Source organism: Camellia sinensis, unplaced genomic scaffold, assembly GCF_055761805.1.
Source record: "Camellia sinensis isolate YWXY unplaced genomic scaffold, ASM5576180v1 Unanchor1, whole genome shotgun sequence".
Taxonomy (NCBI): domain Eukaryota; kingdom Viridiplantae; phylum Streptophyta; class Magnoliopsida; order Ericales; family Theaceae; genus Camellia; species Camellia sinensis.
The window spans coordinates 21,548,453-21,565,876 of NW_028128987.1; the positions used below are offsets into that span (position 1 = coordinate 21,548,453).

Below are 17,424 nucleotides of genomic sequence, written 5' to 3' on the forward strand. Positions count from 1 at the left end.
TTTGAAAATGAACGGAGCAAATATAAACTGACAGGATGTGCCCAAAACAAGTTTGTAACGGTCATCGTGTTGTTGTCACACTTATGCCACTCAATGTAATTATGCTTTCCTAACTCACCCAACAAATGTTGCATTTGTGATCTCCCAGCTTTCTCAACAACATTATTCCTATGACGTACATTGTAAATGGTTTTCATAGTGGTTACATTTAAGCATCCTTTCGTTTCAATGTAACCAAAATCTCTTTTGGTTTGACCATGCTTTTGGACATATCCACTAATAATGATGTTTCCTCCTCAGATAATTTCCTTGCAAATGAATGTCCTTCAAAATGTTTAGCAGGAGCATGATTATGCATTCCACATGTTACATCTACCATCCAATCATCATCAGCCATCAACTTATGAGCCCTCAACTCAAAAGGACACCAGTATTTTTTTGTACCCGTTATCTTCACAATTTTTTTGTTTGAATCATCTCCTTTTAATTTCTTATGAGCTCTGTATTGACCACTTCTTTCACAGGCAAGATATATCCTTGGTGTCCTATGACCACCACCATAGTCCGATGTCTTGATGACAATCACAAACCTATTTTTCCTTCCAACGTCCCGTACCCAACCGAGCAATTCTTTTTTGCTCTTGAAAACCTACAAATCAAATTCAACAAAGTCACTAAACATCCAAAAACAAAAAGAAAAAAAATACTAATTTACGACATGAGACTGCCTCATTAGTAATAAAGTGACACATGTAGTCAACAAGACCCCCAGATCCAACATTACTACATTCCATGGATGTACAGTTCTGGAAAAAAAAATAAAAATTTATAGCTGTTCGGCAATACAAACTCAAATTAAATGAAAATGTTCGACCTTAGTAATCCGAACAAGTGCAATTTGTTCGGTTTTAGATAGTCGAACAAAAGTAAGGTTTTCGATTGTAGTTTGTCGAACATATGTAATGTGTTCGATTGTAGTCTGTCGAACATATATAATTTGTTCGATTTTAGTGTGTCGAACAATGATATATTATTCCCCTCTAGTTAACCGAACAACGATTTACCACTCATAAACGAAAACGAAGACAAAAAAAAAAAACCTTTTTATTGCTCCATTGTTCCGAATGAGAATTGTCAGATGCATCCTTCATTGAATCCAATCAAAATCTTCAATAATACTATATTTTTGATTATTTGTTGAAGGGTTTTTGATTTTGATTTTAGGATTTTTGGATTCTTGACAGAGAAGATACGTAAGGAACAAGTTTGAAATTGATGATTTATATTCTATTGATTCTTGTCCTTTATGGTAAATACACAAATGATGCGTATCATAACTTATCCTCTATAATCATTTCACTTAAGGTTAAAATTGTAATAAAAAATAAATTAATTAATGGTTTGCCTTGAGAGAGAAGGTGTGTGTAAATAGAATGACCCGTAGTTTACTCCTTAATGTTTGAAAATGACCACATAACCCCATTTGTAGTTTGTGGACTGAAGTGCACTGTTAGGCCTATTAATGATTTGATAAAAAAGACTAAAATACCTTTGTATTTTTGTCATTTGTTTAAAAGGCAAAATATACTTTAACCCCTATGCTTTATTCTATATGCCATTGACTTCTTTGAAATTTAAAAATAAACATATAATCCTTTATGTGGGCCATGTATTTTATACTTACTGTTAAGTTAGACAAAATATTTAACGATATTTTAATGATACATTTCAATTCACAAATTACATAGAGTGTATGTGATCATTTCTAAACAGTAAAAGAATAAACTATATATTGTTTAAACCACATAGATAAAGTGTAATTTGTCTTCTTTTTTTTTCTTTTTTTTTTTTTTTCGTCATATCGCTTCTCACAAATTTTTTACTTACCAAAAAAAAAAAAAAAAAATCTACTTTTTATCTTTTTAATATGAGGGGGTTAGAGTTGAAGGTAACGAATCGACAAAACGCTGTTTCTGCAGCTCAGGGGGAAAAAAACCGAAGAGAGAGAAAATCGTAGGGGAGAGAGGGCTGTCGAAGCCAGGTTCGCTTTACAACTTGCGATTGAAAATTTAACAGATTTGGGGCTTCTGATTTGGATTTTTTGACTGGGACGCTAGGTTTGATGTATCTGTTTTGTTTTTTTGGTTGCTGCAAATACGAATGGTTTGCTCAGCTGGATTTTAGTTGAAATGGTTTGTAGGCTTTGAATGTAGTAGTTTGGTGCTGAAAATTGGGAAGATATTCATTATTTGATTGGCATTTCAAATTTGCAAATAATTTCAAAATCGGAAAAATGATTTCCTCTCTCTCCCTCTCTCTCACTTGGCAGTTCGCGTTTCTCTCCATTCTCCAGCATCCAGTTTTGTTTTTTTGTTTATTTAATTTTTTTAATTCATTCATTCACTGTCGTTTTGGTACTACTTCAGGAATACTCCAGGAAAGAGTCCTCTAGAGGATCCGAATAATGCCTATTTAAACTAGCTGTCACTCCCTCCTCGACCGTCCAAAACCCTAGAACCTTGAATTCGCTGTACCAGACCCATCTGGCCTAGGGTTACAATCTTCAATCGAGTCTGACCACTACACCTGCAACATTCAGGTATGAGATCTATCTATCTATCTATCTATCTATCTATCTATCTATCTATACACATGAAATTGGATTCTAATGTGCTCATCTTTTATGAACATACATTTCTATGGACTGATGTTTCTCAATTTTATAATTGGTTTTCGCTGAACTTGTGTTTGTATCCATCCATTATTGGTTCTTTATCTGTGAGATTCTCCTTCGTTTATCGCCATGCATGCCTGATTTTTTGATTGCTGTACCGTTCATTTACTTGCTTGATTTTGTCTCTGATCGGTTTTCAATCAATCTAATATGAAAGTAAAAAACAAGTTTATGTGGATTACTCTACTTTTTGTTATTAGGAATCTTTATTCCATTCTGCTTGTATGTTCCATTATTTGCACTCCATTTGTATGGGGTGATTTGGTGAGAAATGATAAGAAATGATGAGAAAGAGAACCTTTTCTAATGTTTGATTTATAAGTTGAGTGAGAAATGGTGAAAAAGATAACTCTCTTACTAAGAGCATCTCCAACGGTGACTCAAATTTTTCACCAAATCTGAGTCAAAAATGACCCATTTCACCAACTTTGATACCACTCGTTCCAACGGTTCACCTTTCACCAAATCTATCCCGGGACAACCGGGTGGTCGACCGGCCGGTTGACCGGTTAGGCCAAAAAAATTTTTTTTTTTTTTTTTCGCGAATTGTCTGAACTTTTTTTTGAACTTTCTGAACTTTTTTCGGGACGACTAGGTGGTCGACCGGTTAGGCAATTTTTTTTTTTTTTTTTTTTTTTAACCGTTTGAACTTTTTTTCCTGAACTGTTTGAATCTTTTACTGGTTGACCGGTGTACCTCTTTCAACGGTCAGGAACAGTGATTTGGTAAAATCTGTGTCTTGGTCTCAGTTTGATGTTTTGTTTGCTGAATTCTCATTTTGATATGACTTTGGTGCAACGGTTGGAGCTTGAAAAAGTAGGTTTTTCATCAAAATTTGAATTTGATGCTGGGTTTGGTTCACCGTTGGAGATGGTCTAAGCCTATTTCATTTTTCATCAAAAGTGGTGAGATTTAGTGAGAAACAAGTTTATTGATTGTAAAATATTTGTAATACCAAGATTGCCCCTTAAAATATAAAGAAAGAGAAAGAAATCTTACTCATATCGCTCTTTCACATGTTTTGCTTTCTCACTCATCCAAACATGATAGTGAGAAAACACGATCATTTATTTTCTTTTCTCATCTAGATGATAGACCAAAATCATTTCTGTTCCTTTTCACACTATAATCAAAACGGAGTGTTGGTGTCCTAGTTTTTTTATATTGCATTTGCGAATATTGGCATCCCCAAATTTTTCTACCTAATGTAAAAGGACTTGGTAGTTGATTTGGCTCATTATTGTGTATTGGTGGGTGGACAAGAATTTTGTCAAGTGGGGGGTGGGGCAATATTTAAGCACGGATGCTCCAAAAACAGCCTGTTTGAGTATCGAATATGGATACGTGTTTGATATAGCGGGATACATATCGGATACAACAAATAAGTATCCGATTTATTATTTTTATTTTTTCTATTTTCGGATACAGAAGGATACATGAGGGATATGCTAAATAAATATGGATTATTTGGCCAAAACCCCTTTGTTGAGCCCCTTTTTAGTGAAAAGGACAGTCCCAACTATTTTACTTTGTAAACCCCCTCAAGAAGTAGCGTTTCCTTCTTGAAGGACAAAAAAATTTGTTTACGTTTTTTCATGGATGATCTTGCCCTTCGATATGTATGGTATAGATTTGAATCAAATCTTTCAACTGTATTAACATCGCTGTTGTCGTTCTTTCCCTAACATAGAGCTATTTTCTTCATCGATCATATTTCATAGAGTGCGTAGTCCCAACCTATGTTATATGGACTCTTCAAAATAAATCAAATACCCATGTTGGACAACCGACACTTAGACAAAGGTGTGGAATGTGTCCAATTCGATTGGGTTAAGTGTTTTTATTGAATCTGATTGAATGGTAGTATTTTTGTTGCCATTAGATTAATTTTACTTTGATTTGCTCTGGTAATATATGTTAAGTGTTTTATTCGCTAATGCTCTGTTCAAAAGTAACAGTAAAATTTTACTCTGCTCTGCTATAATAATATGTAATCTATCATTTAGTTGTTGATGCTCTGTTTTAAATTAACAACAAAATTTTATTCTATTAAAGTTGTTATTTCATTTTTATTTATCAAAAAAGAAGTTATTATTTCATTTTACTATGTTAAAGTTATGTTTTTGTAATTGTTTATTAACAATTATAGTGACTATGGTGCTTAGTGATGACGATGGTATTTCACTATTTAAATAATAAAATTTACTATGAATCAGAGTAAAATTTCACTATGAGATAAGAGTAAAATTTTACGGGTGACGTTAATTTCGACATTAAAAATTTTACTTTTTTTTTAGGGTAAATTACAAATACACCCCCTGAGGTTTGCTGAAAAACGAATTGGCCACTGCGATTTTGAAAATTACATTTCGGCACGTGGGGTTTCTAATTTCATAACAAATAGTTCCTTTTATTAATAAATCATCAAGTTTAACAATTTTTAATGATGTTAAAAATTTATTTTAATTAATAATTCAGGTAATTTTATTATTGTATAGGAGAGCAATTAGGAATATCATTTTTTCAGTTAATTCTATTAGATAAAAAATTCTGACAATGGGGTATTGGTAATTTTTTAAACCACAAGGGGCAATTTGTATTTTAAACAAACCTTAGGGGGTGCATTTGTAATTTATCCATTTTTTTAAAGAATTTCATAGCCAACATGATCTTGTTTGATAGATCTTGACGAGAGGATTTAAAAAATATTAATTTTATTAAAAAGCGATATCTAAATAAAACGTTATATCATTTTAAAGTTTAAAATATTAAATTAGTCATGAAGGATATTTTGGTAATAGTGGTGTGTGTTGGGCTTTTCAAGAAAATTTTTTGGTCCTTGTCCTTGATGCATGAAAGTTTTATTATGACGGTTAATGACCAAATTCCCCCAAAAATATCCAATTTTTTTTTTCTAATTTTTTATATTTTATGTTTTCTAAGGTCAGTGCTCTCTCCCTTTTTGCCCCGCTCTCTCCCTCTATTTCTGTCTCTTCATATTCTATAGGGCTTGCATTGTTATTGATTTAATCCCCTTGTGATAGACCTATTTCTACTTTGTTAGCCTTGCTATAGGGGCTACTGACTCACCTTAAAATTTTCTTTTGCATGTTCCGACTGTCCTTTGTTGGAAAGATAGGTAGTTTGGACTTTGGACTGATAATCCTCTAAGATTAACTCCTCTTCTTAATTGTTGTATCCATGTTACAGTGTTTTGTGGAACGTGTTTGGGAGCAAGATGAGCACAAAGGTCGAGCCGGCATCTACAGTTGAACAGCACCGTGTTCAGACCATTATAACAGCTAACACATCTGCAGCATCAGCAAGTAGCCCAAAGATATCTATGTTTGCTGCAAAATCAGGATTTGTAATACCTAAAAACAAATTATCAGGTTCATTAGTTCCCATTTTCCGTGGTGGTAAAAAGCCTGGAGGCAGTGATGCGGTGAATGAAGAAAGTACTAAACAGGTGCAGAGGAAAACAAAATGGGGCCCTGATCTTACACAGGATGCCGCTGTTAGAAAAGGAAGAGCGGTAGCTTATCAGGTATGTTGGGGATTCTTTACAAGTAATATTTAAGTTATCTTCTTATTCTTCTGGTAATGCGTTTGCTTAAAGATGTTTATATATGTATATACTTGGTATAAAATGCCCGTGCAAGGCACGAGTTATTATTATGGTAAATTTAAATTTTAAAAGTATGAATCTTCTAACAAATTATTTTGTTTGGTTTTATTTTTTAAATATTTTTTAGACCTGTGTATTATTGTGGTAAATTTAAATTTCAAAAATCCAAATCTTCTAACAAATTATTCTATTTCGTTTGATTTTTTAAAAATGATTTTAGACGGATTTTCGTTTATTTTTAATGAATTTGTTTTCACATTTTATTCTCTTTTTTCATTTTAGATCCATATGCATCTAACAAATCTTTTAACAAATGACTCATCTTATTAATAAATAAATCATACTCGCATAACAAATAACCAATTTTATTAATAAGTAAATCATTAAGTCAATTAATAATTTTAATGATATGGAAAATATCTTTCAGTTAACCATTTTGATAATTTTATTATTGCATATGAGAGTAGTTAAAGATTTGTTGAAAATATCTTCCTATTTTTTAGATGCATCTAAAACTCTTTTCTTTTCTTTTCTTTTCTTTTTTTTTTTCCCTTCAAAAAAAGAGACTAAAATATGAATTTGTTTTTATCTATTTTATGAATAAATAAATCATGAGCACATAACAAATGATCCATCTTCTTAATAAATAAATCATTAAGTTACTTAATAGTTTTTAATGATATGAGAAATATCTTTCAATGAACAAGTTTGATAATTTATTGTTGCATAAGAGAGTAGTTAGAATTTATTTATTTATTATTTCCTTCTGATTATTGTGTTAAATTAAAATTTATAAGTTGTAATTTCTAGTATTATAGCGGCAATTCATATTTTAAACAAATCTTATGGGCGTATTTGTAATTTGCTAAAAAACAAAAGATTTATGTTTCATAATTGACCAAAAATGTTTGCGTAATTATAAAAAACCCTTCACTCAAATTAGTACCACCAATATTGGTAAATATTACCAAAGAAAACAGTAAAATGGAAAAGTCAAAATATAGGTCACCATTAGTAAATTATACAAAATAAAAGGGCAACATAGGAATAAAAAAAACAAGCTGCAAGCCGGAAAGAGCTTCTTATATATATAGAAATATAAATATAAATTTTCAATTCTGTTTCAAATCAGGGACTGTTTGTGATGATTTAGGTATCTTTTGTTTTTGTGCTTAGCCTGTAAGGAGGAAGTATTAGCTACTTATAATTCCTTTTTTAATATTTATATTTTATTTTTTTTAATTTTTTTTTTTTAATATAGAAATGGGTTGGAGGCATTTTTAAATCCAATTTTTTGGTAGAATATCTTATTTCTCTGCCTGTAGCAATTGAAGATTTCCTTTTTCCCATTGAGTGCTAAAATTTGTCAGTGTATCTGTATGTGAAAGCTTTGGATTGGCTTCTCATTCCATGTACTATGGTGATACAAATTTTGACCAGACTCGAGTAGATCAAATTACAAAAAGGCTAACTTCAGGAATTTTGGAGACAAGAGACAATCAAGACTCACCATTATCAGCCCCGATTCCAAATCATGAATCTTCAGTTCAGATCAAGAGTGAGGTAAAATAAATTTTGGGCTACCAGAATTTCCCTGTTATACAGTTTGTAGCTTTCAAAGCACTAATGTTATAATATGTGGATGTAGAAGTCAGAATCGTTGGAACTAGAAAGGCGGGAGGCTATTGGTATGTTGAGCCCAATTTTCCTAGATTGCTGCTTTCCTCTTTTAATATTATGGCCCCATTTGGTTTGAGGCTTTTTGGCTATAAAAAAAGCCAAAAAGCAAAAAATGTTAAAATATCACATCATACGCATCAATCAATCATTTTTTTCCTCACAACTATCAATTCAACTAAAAAAACCATTCTAGACACTAGTTTTTTTCACTTCATAAAAAAGCCACTAAAAATGTCAAATTGCCAACTGGGCACTATATATGGCCTGCTTATCCTTGATGACTCCCAGGTGAAATACTGAAGTTGAATCCAAGCTACAAGGCCCCAAAAGATTATAAACCCTTGTTGAAAGAGGCTAAAGTTTCTGTCCCTGTAAGTAGACCTATAAATTTGGCATTTGTTCACTGCCTTTTGTGCTTAATCTTATGATGTTGTGACTGCAGCTTTGCAAGTAAAAAGTTGTTTGTTTCTTCTATCAATGCAATTACACAACAAAACTTTTTGTTGAATCTTTTGCTGGGATGTTTGAATATAATGATTAAAGATCACATATAAAACATTCTGTTTAAGAGGATTTTACAGTTGTGGTATGATTAAGGGTAATAGCTATTTTTGGTGAATTGTGGTTTCCACTGTAAGCACTTCTTTAAGCTGATTGTTTGCTTGTTCTAAACTTTTGTGACACAACACCATTAGTGTTGTCAGTTTGACCGTGGGGGTTAATAGTTAATTAGAACAGCTGAATTCAAATTATAAGAACAAAAATCAATTTGAAGGGGCAGTATAAAAAAGAGAGAGACTGGACAGGTTAGTATTTGAGAGAAGTCTTGGGTAGTCTTTGATTTTAAAGAAGTCTTGATGGTCTTTGATTTCATCTGAGATTTTGCCCAGATAGAGTCAACTGGGTGAAAAGAAGAAATGTGAAGCTGATCTTAAAAAGTTGGGATAGGCTTTTTGGTGTAGAACCAAAGAGCAAAGTAGTATAGATAGAGGGAAGAAAAGAGAAGAATAGAAGAGAATGAAAAGGAAGGAAGGAAGGGATAGAGGGAGGAAAATCCCAAATCAGTGTAGTCAAAATCATAATCTTATAAACCATTAAATAATTACAAATAAGCTATTACCAGGAAAAGACGTAGGTTAACAAACTCATGAGATGACTTATGAAAATTAAGCTCTGACTACATTACTGGGAATAGTTTATGGAAAGCTAGAGACTTAAATTGCGGCGGTTGCTGACATAGTAGAGGTCACAGTGACAGATGTGGCTTTCACAAACGTGGATGTAGGAAGCTGTGATCTTATCTGTATTTTTTTCTTTTTTCTTTTTCTTTTTTCCACATGAAATCTCCATACATGTTTGATCCTAACAACAAATTAAACCCTGAAGTTTTAATTTTGTCAATTTATATCTTACACTTCTAGTTTGGTTTCACTTTCAATCATCCGTTAAACTCTGTTAAATTAAATTGAAAGAAAAAGGGTTAAAATACATGTGGCATTCCCACATATCACTTTATCATGCACCTCATCCCATATGCATGGTTGTTAAAATCGCGATCCGGATCGTACGATCCTACGATCCTACTTTGCCAAAACGATCCAGATTGTTGTAGGATCGATGTTATAACAGGATCGCAAGTAGGATCGTGTAGGATCGCATGGGATCGTGTAGGACCGTATGGGATCGTATAGGATCGTAGGTAGGATCGCAAGTAGGATCGTAGATGTTATGATTTTTCACCTTATTTTTAATATGTATCATTTTAATTTTAATTTTTATCTTTTTTTTTAATAGAAAGTAGGATCTTACGATCCTCGATCCGATCCTATGATCCGATCCACCAGACCCTCTCACCGATCCTACTTAGGATACCAATTTTAACAACCTTGCCCATATGATCAATACTTCCATAGCCCTTCAGCTTTCTCCATCTTCCAATTTGTCTTCATTCATCTCCAACGCATCCTCGGCGCCGCCACTACCTCCTCACCTTCTCCTTCTCCTTCTCCATCTCCACCTCACCCTCTGGCACCATCGTTGCCTCCTCACCATCAACTCCATCTCTAACACACCCCTATTCGCTGCCTCCTCACCATCACATTCATCTCTAGCGCACCACACCATTGTTGCTAGCTTTTCACCTTCTCTGTCTCCATCTCCAGCAAACCCCATCACAACGGTATTTGTCGCCACCTTCCATAACCCTTCAGCTCTCTCCATCGTCCAATTTCTCTTTATTCATCTTTGACGACTATTTCGTCACCTTCTCCTCCACCTCCACCGCACCCCCTGGCACCATCATCGCCTCCTCACCATCAACTCCATCTCCAACACACCCCTATCGCTGCCTCCTCACCATCACATTCATCTCTAGCGCACCCCACCGCTGTCACTACCTTTTCACCTTCTTTGTCTCCATCTCCAATGCACCCCACTGGTGAATTCTAAACTGATAGACTTAGTGTGTATCATACCTTCTCCTCTCACATGCGTGGGTTGTCCCACAATCAAAGTGTGAGATAGAGGGCTATGAATATGGCTGTAATGACTGGAATTAAGAATTTCTTGCATGTTTTTATCATGCATCTCTCTACGTCTTATGGTTTAAAAAAAATATCTACCAATTGTTTTCTTCAATTGTCATCTTTCAGCAATCTCTCATTTGTCTAGAAAAAGTTCTCTCGTTTTACTTATATTTTAGGAAAAATAAAATCAAAATAAATAACACTAGTAAAATTTTAGAAAAGCACAATTCAATCGTGTAATAACGCCCAAATAGTACACATTAATGTGTGTTTGGGAGTGGAAAACCTAACCTTTGGTATAGTGGGGCAAAGTGATTGTCCCAAGATTTGAACACATAACCTCAAGATTATTAGGCAAAGGTTTTTGTTCACTATTATAATAAATACTATGAGCAATTTGAGTGGACTTGAATATGTTTATTTTTAAACATTAAGCTTATAGTATTCAAAATTATCAGAAAGGGTGTAATAGGTTAAGTTGTCTTTGTATTTATTATTCTATAATCTCAAGTCTAATTAGGACAATGAGTAACATTTTTGTACATATTTACTACTTTGGGAGAACCTTTGGTGTGCTTGATTTTATGAAAATCAATGGAATAGGGTCAGCCTTGATTAGCATTTTCAAGTCTGATAAATATTATGGGATTATAATCTGTGCAACATGACTAGCTAGACTCCCAAAGACTTTTATTAGTCTGTTTTTTTTATTATTATTGTTATTTTACATGTAATGATTTGATAGGAGGTAATAGCCAAACATAACTTCAGTATTTCTTATATGACCACCCTATGGCTAGAATAACTTTAGGAGAACATAAAAAATTGGAGGGTAGAAAAAATTTCAAAGTGATACTTGCACAATCTAATCCATGAATCACTTGTATTTCCATCACTTTGAAATTATTTTTCTTTCTCTCCACTTTTTTGATATTCTCCCAATAATTTTAGCAATTCTTTTGAGCGTTTACTAAAACTTTAGCAATTCATATAGTTGCATTTTAAGGAAATGCATATTTTGAATTCCATATAATATATTTTTGCGATACACAGGTAAACAATGTATTATTATATTGGAGGATTGGGTATTAAAATTAGATTGAGAGATCCAAGGATGTGAAGAAAGTGGAAAGGGGAGATGTGCAACTAGACTTTTTGCTGGCATGGATTTCAAATTACTCCTCACTCATATAAGCATTTCTATTCTAAGCATGGATCTTTCTTAAATTTGTATGTATGCTATATTGATTCTAAAATCAAAACAGTACTCCTTGGGTGATTAAACCTAAATATATTGGAGATAGTCCATTAAGTTGAGACCATTGAGATGTATTATGATATCTGGATCAGTGTTTGGTGGAACAAATTAACTTTTTTGTTCCTTTTGAAAAAAATTGGTGTATTGCCTCTGCAGATCAAAGAATATTCAGGGTACAATTTTATTGGTCTAATATTTGGCCCTGCAAGTGATACTCAAAAACGGTTGGAGAAGGTAACTTTTCATATAATGACATTATGCCTCAATGCTGGGTTGTTTTAGATTTTTGATTTAATCGTTGGCTGATGTATGCTAAATGGAGATTTTATGTTGAATGCTGTCAATTTTTTCATTAACTTTCATTTAAATGTTCAAATCAGGAAACAGGAGCTAAAGTCCGAGTTTATGGTACCAAAGCAGATACAGGAGAGAAGGTAATTGTTTAAAAAAAAAAATTACACTGTTTTGATAGTCAGACACAAACCTCTACTTCGTTTAACAACCCCCCCTCCACCTCCTCATATTCGTTTAAAATTTCTTTCTCTTTTCATAATTTGATCTTACATTTGAAATATCTACCCTGAATTGTTTACTCTGTTGTTCATATGATTTGCGTAACGGTACAACCTAATGTTCACCAAGCTCGATTAACCTCTTTCCATCCTTTTCCTTATTAACACCCAGGGTGAAATTACACCATCAGATGGAAATGAAGCTCTTGTTGCTTATGCTGAGTTATACGTTCATATATCTGCTGACACATATGAGAAGGTTGATGCTGCAGTTTCCCTAATTGAACTGCTTGTCACCCCAGTTCCAGTAAGTGTCAAGATTCTCAACCCAGTTCATGCTTGCTCTGCTTTACTAGAAAGTTTACTCATTATGATTTTCACATCCTATACAGCCTCACAAATGTGCAGCCGGAGAGTTGTACATATGGCACCTCCCTTGTTCTTGTTATCTCGTTACAGTTTTTATTCCCTTATTTATTTTTTGGTATTTCCATAATTAGTTATTATTCTTGTTCTTTGTGACCTCTAATATTGTAACTTTCTCTCAGGTAAACCCATCTGCTGTTTCCACAACATCAACTTCTGTTTCTGGTGATAATGTGAATGCTGTTGATCAAAGTCAAGGTACATCCACCCCTTATATAATATCTCCTGTGGAGGTGAATCAGAAAGCAGCACAATCATTCATGGGATCTGTCCAAACTCCACAAGTTCAGTTTCAGCCACATCCAGGTCCATGGTTCCCAGCAGGGCCACCTCAGAGTCCTATGCGTCTGCCTTCTGGATTCATTTTCCCTCCAAATCCTTCAGCACCAATGCTCAACAATCTTTTCCAAGCATCATCATCTTCTTTTAATCCCTCACATATGCCTTCACTATTTGGTCCTCGACCAGTTCTCCCTGCTGGTCTTGGCTCTGTTCCACAAAATCCTTCTCTTGTTCCCTCCCGAGCACAGCCACCAGTTTTGCAGCGCCCTTTCATGCCTCAGGCACCTTTTGGTCATGCTGGCTCACCAAGAAATCCTCCGATGGCAGCTTCACAACCATCACCTGCTCAACCCAGTATTTCAGCTCCACCACCACCTCCACATACTGGCAATCAACCTCCCTCAATTGTAAGGTCATTAGGGCCTTCTTCGTCTCAACCTGTGTCCACCAGACCTTCGTCAGGATCACTCCCTGACAGGATGTTGCCCCCTGCTGGGAGTTCTACTCAGTGGTCTCAAGCACTGTCTGCCACTCCTCCATCTCTTCGTCCAGGCAGCATGTCACAGATGGCACCCCCAGTGGTTCCTCAGGGTCCTCATCCTGTAACCCCACAACCCATCATTGCATCTGGACCGCCACTATATAATATTACAACAGTGAATATGGTTTCACCTGTAGCCTTTCCCCCCAGGCGGCCATCTGGTCCTGAGCCTTACAGTACGTCTGGAAACCGTCCTCCTGTCTTCACTTCTGGCCCACAGCCGCCTCAAGGATGGCTTCCCCCTGCATCATCATCTTTTGTTCCAAACCAATTGTCAGCACCTATGTCTGCCCCTAGACCGATCCAATCTCCATCACCAGTTGCGTCTATGCAACTGATAATAGCACAGGGGGGTCCTGTGACGCCTAATCCAATTCCAAATCCTTTATTGGGGGGATCGATGCCAATTGCTCTGCAAGTGGCATCCACATCCACATCAACACCACCACCACCTCCACAAGCAGGAATTCCAAGTTCTGCTTTGGGAAGTGCACCAACTTTTGCTCCTATAAAACCCCCTTCTCTAACAGCTCCAAAACCACAACATCCAAACTCGAGTGATTTCACTTTTCAGCCTCACCGGCCCCAGAATCTAATCACTCAAGCAGTTCCAAGGCCTGGCATTCAACCTACAATTCAGAATATGCGACCCCCAAATCCAACAGCACAACTACCTATGGCACCTCAAACACCATCTTTCCGGCCTGCCATTCAAACTTCATCTCCACCTGTCATGCAAGGCATCCCAAGACCACCGCTTAACAATCAGATGAATCAAACTCACAGCCAAGTATCTTCCTTTGCTGGAAATCCAACTATCACTACAGCTCCACCTAGACACCCATCATTCCCAAATCCAAATAGTTCTCTTGTCCCACAAATGGGACACAGGAAATTAAATCCATCTCCCCATGTGGGAAATATGGGTGGTGGTCCAGGTCCTTTCCCTCGTAGGCCAGGAAATCCTGTGCAGCAGCAGCTTCAGCAAAATTATCTATCTGCAGTGGGTCGGCCACAGAGTCACTTGGCTCCAAATCAACAGCAGCTAGGTAGCAATTTGCCCTCTGCATCATCATCTGGTAGGCCAGCAGCTGCTTCTTCTAGTCCTGGAGCACAGCAAAATTATGATCCATTCTCCCCCACTTCTATTTCTACTGCACCTCTTCAGGGACAGGGACAAGGAGGTAATCCATTAAAGACAAGGAAGCAGGAGAGTGATCCAGAGTATGATGACTTGATGGCTTCAGTTGGAGTAAAATAATTTCAATTTAAAGAATTTCCTTGTTTGGCTGATACCAGAGTGGGATATTAAATTCCATGGGTTTTAGGATTTACATTGTTTTCACCCTTTCAGTTATAATATGTGAACTTGCCTCATTTGGGAACAAGTTTTTTTATTAGCTTTTTGACTTTTTAGTTAAAATGTGATGTAAAAAAAATTAGTATATTTAGGATGACTTTTTGATTTTTTACGAAAAGATATGCAAAAAGTAGAGAGAAAATGGAATTTTTGACTTTTTTGGTATGGGTTGTTGGTTTTTTGATTTTTTTAGTAATTTTTGGACTTTTTGGTTAAAAAAGTCACTTGCCAAACAAGACCAATTTTTCTCTTCAAGTTTTCTTTCTTTCTTTCTTTTTTTTCCTGGCATTGTTTATTGTGTATTATTATAGTGAAAATAATTTGGCTCGATCATACGATAGTCGTTGATGGAGCTTGGAAATCTCTGGATTTGATAGCAGCAGCAACAGTAGCAGTGGTGGCTTGGGTTGCTTTGGATAATCCCGGCTTGCAGGTGGTTGTGTCTGAGGAGGTGGTTGTAGCAGTGGTGGCTTCTTGTTGCTACTTGACTTGAACTTCAGCAACAATGGGTGGAAGGGAGGGAAGCCAAGGCATGTATGGATGGATGCTCTTCTGTGAACCGCTGCTGGCTATCAATGAAGGAATTTCAATCATATATATATATATATATATGTCAGTTTTTTAAGGTTATGGAGGATATATACTCCAGGACACTTAAAATTCATCTTTGCAATTGGCTTACTAAACAACCTTTGAGATTATTATAGGTTCAAGTCTGTCCGAGTATATAGAGCCACTTTATGCATTTATTTTATGCCAAAGGAGGGTTAGGTATGTAACCAATTGGGTGGTTAATATATATATATAATAGTAGCCCATCATCAAAGTAATTACTTGTTGAATTAATTGTCTTTTACCTCATAGATAAAAATAAAATAAATTAACGATATCAGTCCAAATTTGAACACTACATATATGTACATACTAGCAAGTGGTACATGCGATACGTGTGTATAAAAATAAATAATGAAAAAATTAATATCATAATATATATATATATATATATATTGTTTAAATGGTAAAAAAATTTAATGAAATTTAAGATCTTGAGTTTAAATATTACTCATACTTTTAAATAATATTTTTTTACTTTAAGATAAAAAATTGTCACATAGTAAAGGAGAAGTCACCACAACATTAAACACCAAATCAATGTGCACATATATAATAGTATAAACAGATATAAAGCAATGTAAGTCATGGAGAGAAAGCAATGTACCCCAGATGGTCATGTTGGTGAATATTGTGATGCAAGGCAATAAAGAGTACTTCCTACCTGCCTACCTACCTACCTACCTAGGACTGGTTATTAGCAGCAGTCCATATATTTTTATCTCAAGAATGATTCATCCCACTAAAAACATCACCACTAATAGCACTAATGTATTAAAAAAGTAAAAAAAAAAAAAAAAAAATACAACTCCAAGATCAAAACATCACATCATTAATGGCGGGACCCACTGCCACCTAATTAGTGAGAGCACTAATTAGTGCTCCCAAGCATTTTTCTTTTTATCTGATACTACTGTTTTACATACATGCATACAAGTATATGTATTTATATTTATATTTATATTATTATATAAGTAAAAATGTTGTTAGGTGTTTGAGTTTTAGGCCAAGTTTGGCAACTCTTAAAAAATCCAAAAAGTCAAAAAGTCACTATCTTATTTAAGTCACATCATCTTATTTAAGTCACATCTCTTCTCTAACACATCACTTCAAACCTAACCCAAACCCAATCCATATTTCATAAAAAGTCAAAAAGTACACTTATTTAGTCTTCCCAAACTTGGCCTTAATGTGTCAATGCACTTTTTTCAATTTTTTGAATTTTGGAAGTACAAAAATGTACATGTCATGAAATTATTAGTCATTTAATTAATATGATAATATATTGGACATTTAATCTTACCTCCTTTAAAACATTGATAATTTGATCAATATAGAAGTATTATAATTGACATTTCATCTTAATTTTTTTAAAAAAGATTTTATATATATGGCAGTTAAGTCTAATATTTTAACTTTTCAAAATATCAACAATTAAAAAAAAAATCATAATCATTATTTAGTCATTGATAAGTATAATAATATTTTTAAAATTTTCTTAACTCATGATCTTTTAAAAAATAAATTTTATTTAAAAATTTGTATCTATTTATATTAAATTTAGCCAATAAGGATATCTGGACTAAGATATCACTTTTAAAAAATTAGTTAGTATAATATTGAAGATATTTACCCATGTCTTGGACAAAATTTAGCATGTGATGTGATAATTATCATCAAAACACCAAGATATCTTTATTTTAAAAAAATTAGTATTATTCAGGAGACATCTCTTTATAAATTTGTGTAAGAGTTTAAGGACACCAATAATTTGCTTGCTAGATAAAATTCTTGAGATTTGAAATTAGAAAATTCTACTCACATCATCAATTTAACTCCTTACACCCTCAAAATTTATTTATTTAT

The 17,424-nt window shown here is 34.4% G+C and overlaps 2 protein-coding genes across 4 annotated transcripts; one reads left to right on the forward strand and one right to left on the reverse strand.

Moving 5' to 3' along the window:
- Window positions 1–208: 208 nt before the first annotated feature.
- Window positions 209–1,151, reverse strand: LOC114278636 (uncharacterized). Its single transcript, XM_028220725.2, has 2 exons — window positions 1,101–1,151; window positions 209–649 (listed from the first exon to the last, which is right to left on the reverse strand). The coding sequence occupies exons 1-2, from the start codon at window positions 1,149–1,151 to the stop codon at window positions 209–211; spliced, it is 492 nt and encodes a 163-aa protein (XP_028076526.1).
- Window positions 1,152–1,935: 784 nt separating this feature from the next.
- LOC145788584 (uncharacterized) lies at window positions 1,936–15,102 on the forward strand. Of its 3 annotated transcripts, none has more exons than XM_082910521.1 (10): window positions 1,936–2,041; window positions 2,427–2,599; window positions 5,945–6,281; window positions 7,751–7,925; window positions 8,011–8,050; window positions 8,331–8,413; window positions 11,982–12,059; window positions 12,206–12,259; window positions 12,510–12,644; window positions 12,886–15,102. In XM_082910521.1, the coding sequence occupies exons 4-10, from the start codon at window positions 7,773–7,775 to the stop codon at window positions 14,845–14,847; spliced, it is 2,505 nt and encodes an 834-aa protein (XP_082766647.1). In that variant the 5' UTR covers window positions 1,936–2,041; window positions 2,427–2,599; window positions 5,945–6,281; window positions 7,751–7,772; the 3' UTR covers window positions 14,848–15,102. The 3 variants fall into 3 exon arrangements, with proteins under 3 accessions (XP_082766647.1, XP_082766645.1, XP_082766646.1); XM_082910519.1 differs by having other exon boundaries at window positions 7,803–7,925; XM_082910520.1 differs by having other exon boundaries at window positions 1,951–2,192; window positions 7,803–7,925.
- The last annotated feature ends 2,322 nt before the right edge of the window (window positions 15,103–17,424 follow it).

Bases quoted from the DNA above. Each gene is read 5' to 3' on its own strand.
- LOC145788584 (XM_082910519.1), top strand. From the start codon at position 5,973: ATGAGCACAAAGGTCGAGCCGGCATCTACAGTTGAACAGCACCGTGTT. The intron at 8,414-11,981 runs GTAAGTAGACCT...TTGCCTCTGCAG, and splicing joins AGGCTAAAGTTTCTGTCCCT to ATCAAAGAATATTCAGGGTA. The intron at 12,260-12,509 runs GTAATTGTTTAA...ATTAACACCCAG, and splicing joins AAGCAGATACAGGAGAGAAG to GGTGAAATTACACCATCAGA.
- LOC114278636 (XM_028220725.2), bottom strand. From the start codon at position 1,151: ATGAAGGATGCATCTGACAATTCTCATTCGGAACAATGGAGCAATAAA. The intron at 650-1,100 runs GTTTTTTTTTTT...TTTGATTTGTAG, and splicing joins AACAATGGAGCAATAAAAAG to GTTTTCAAGAGCAAAAAAGA.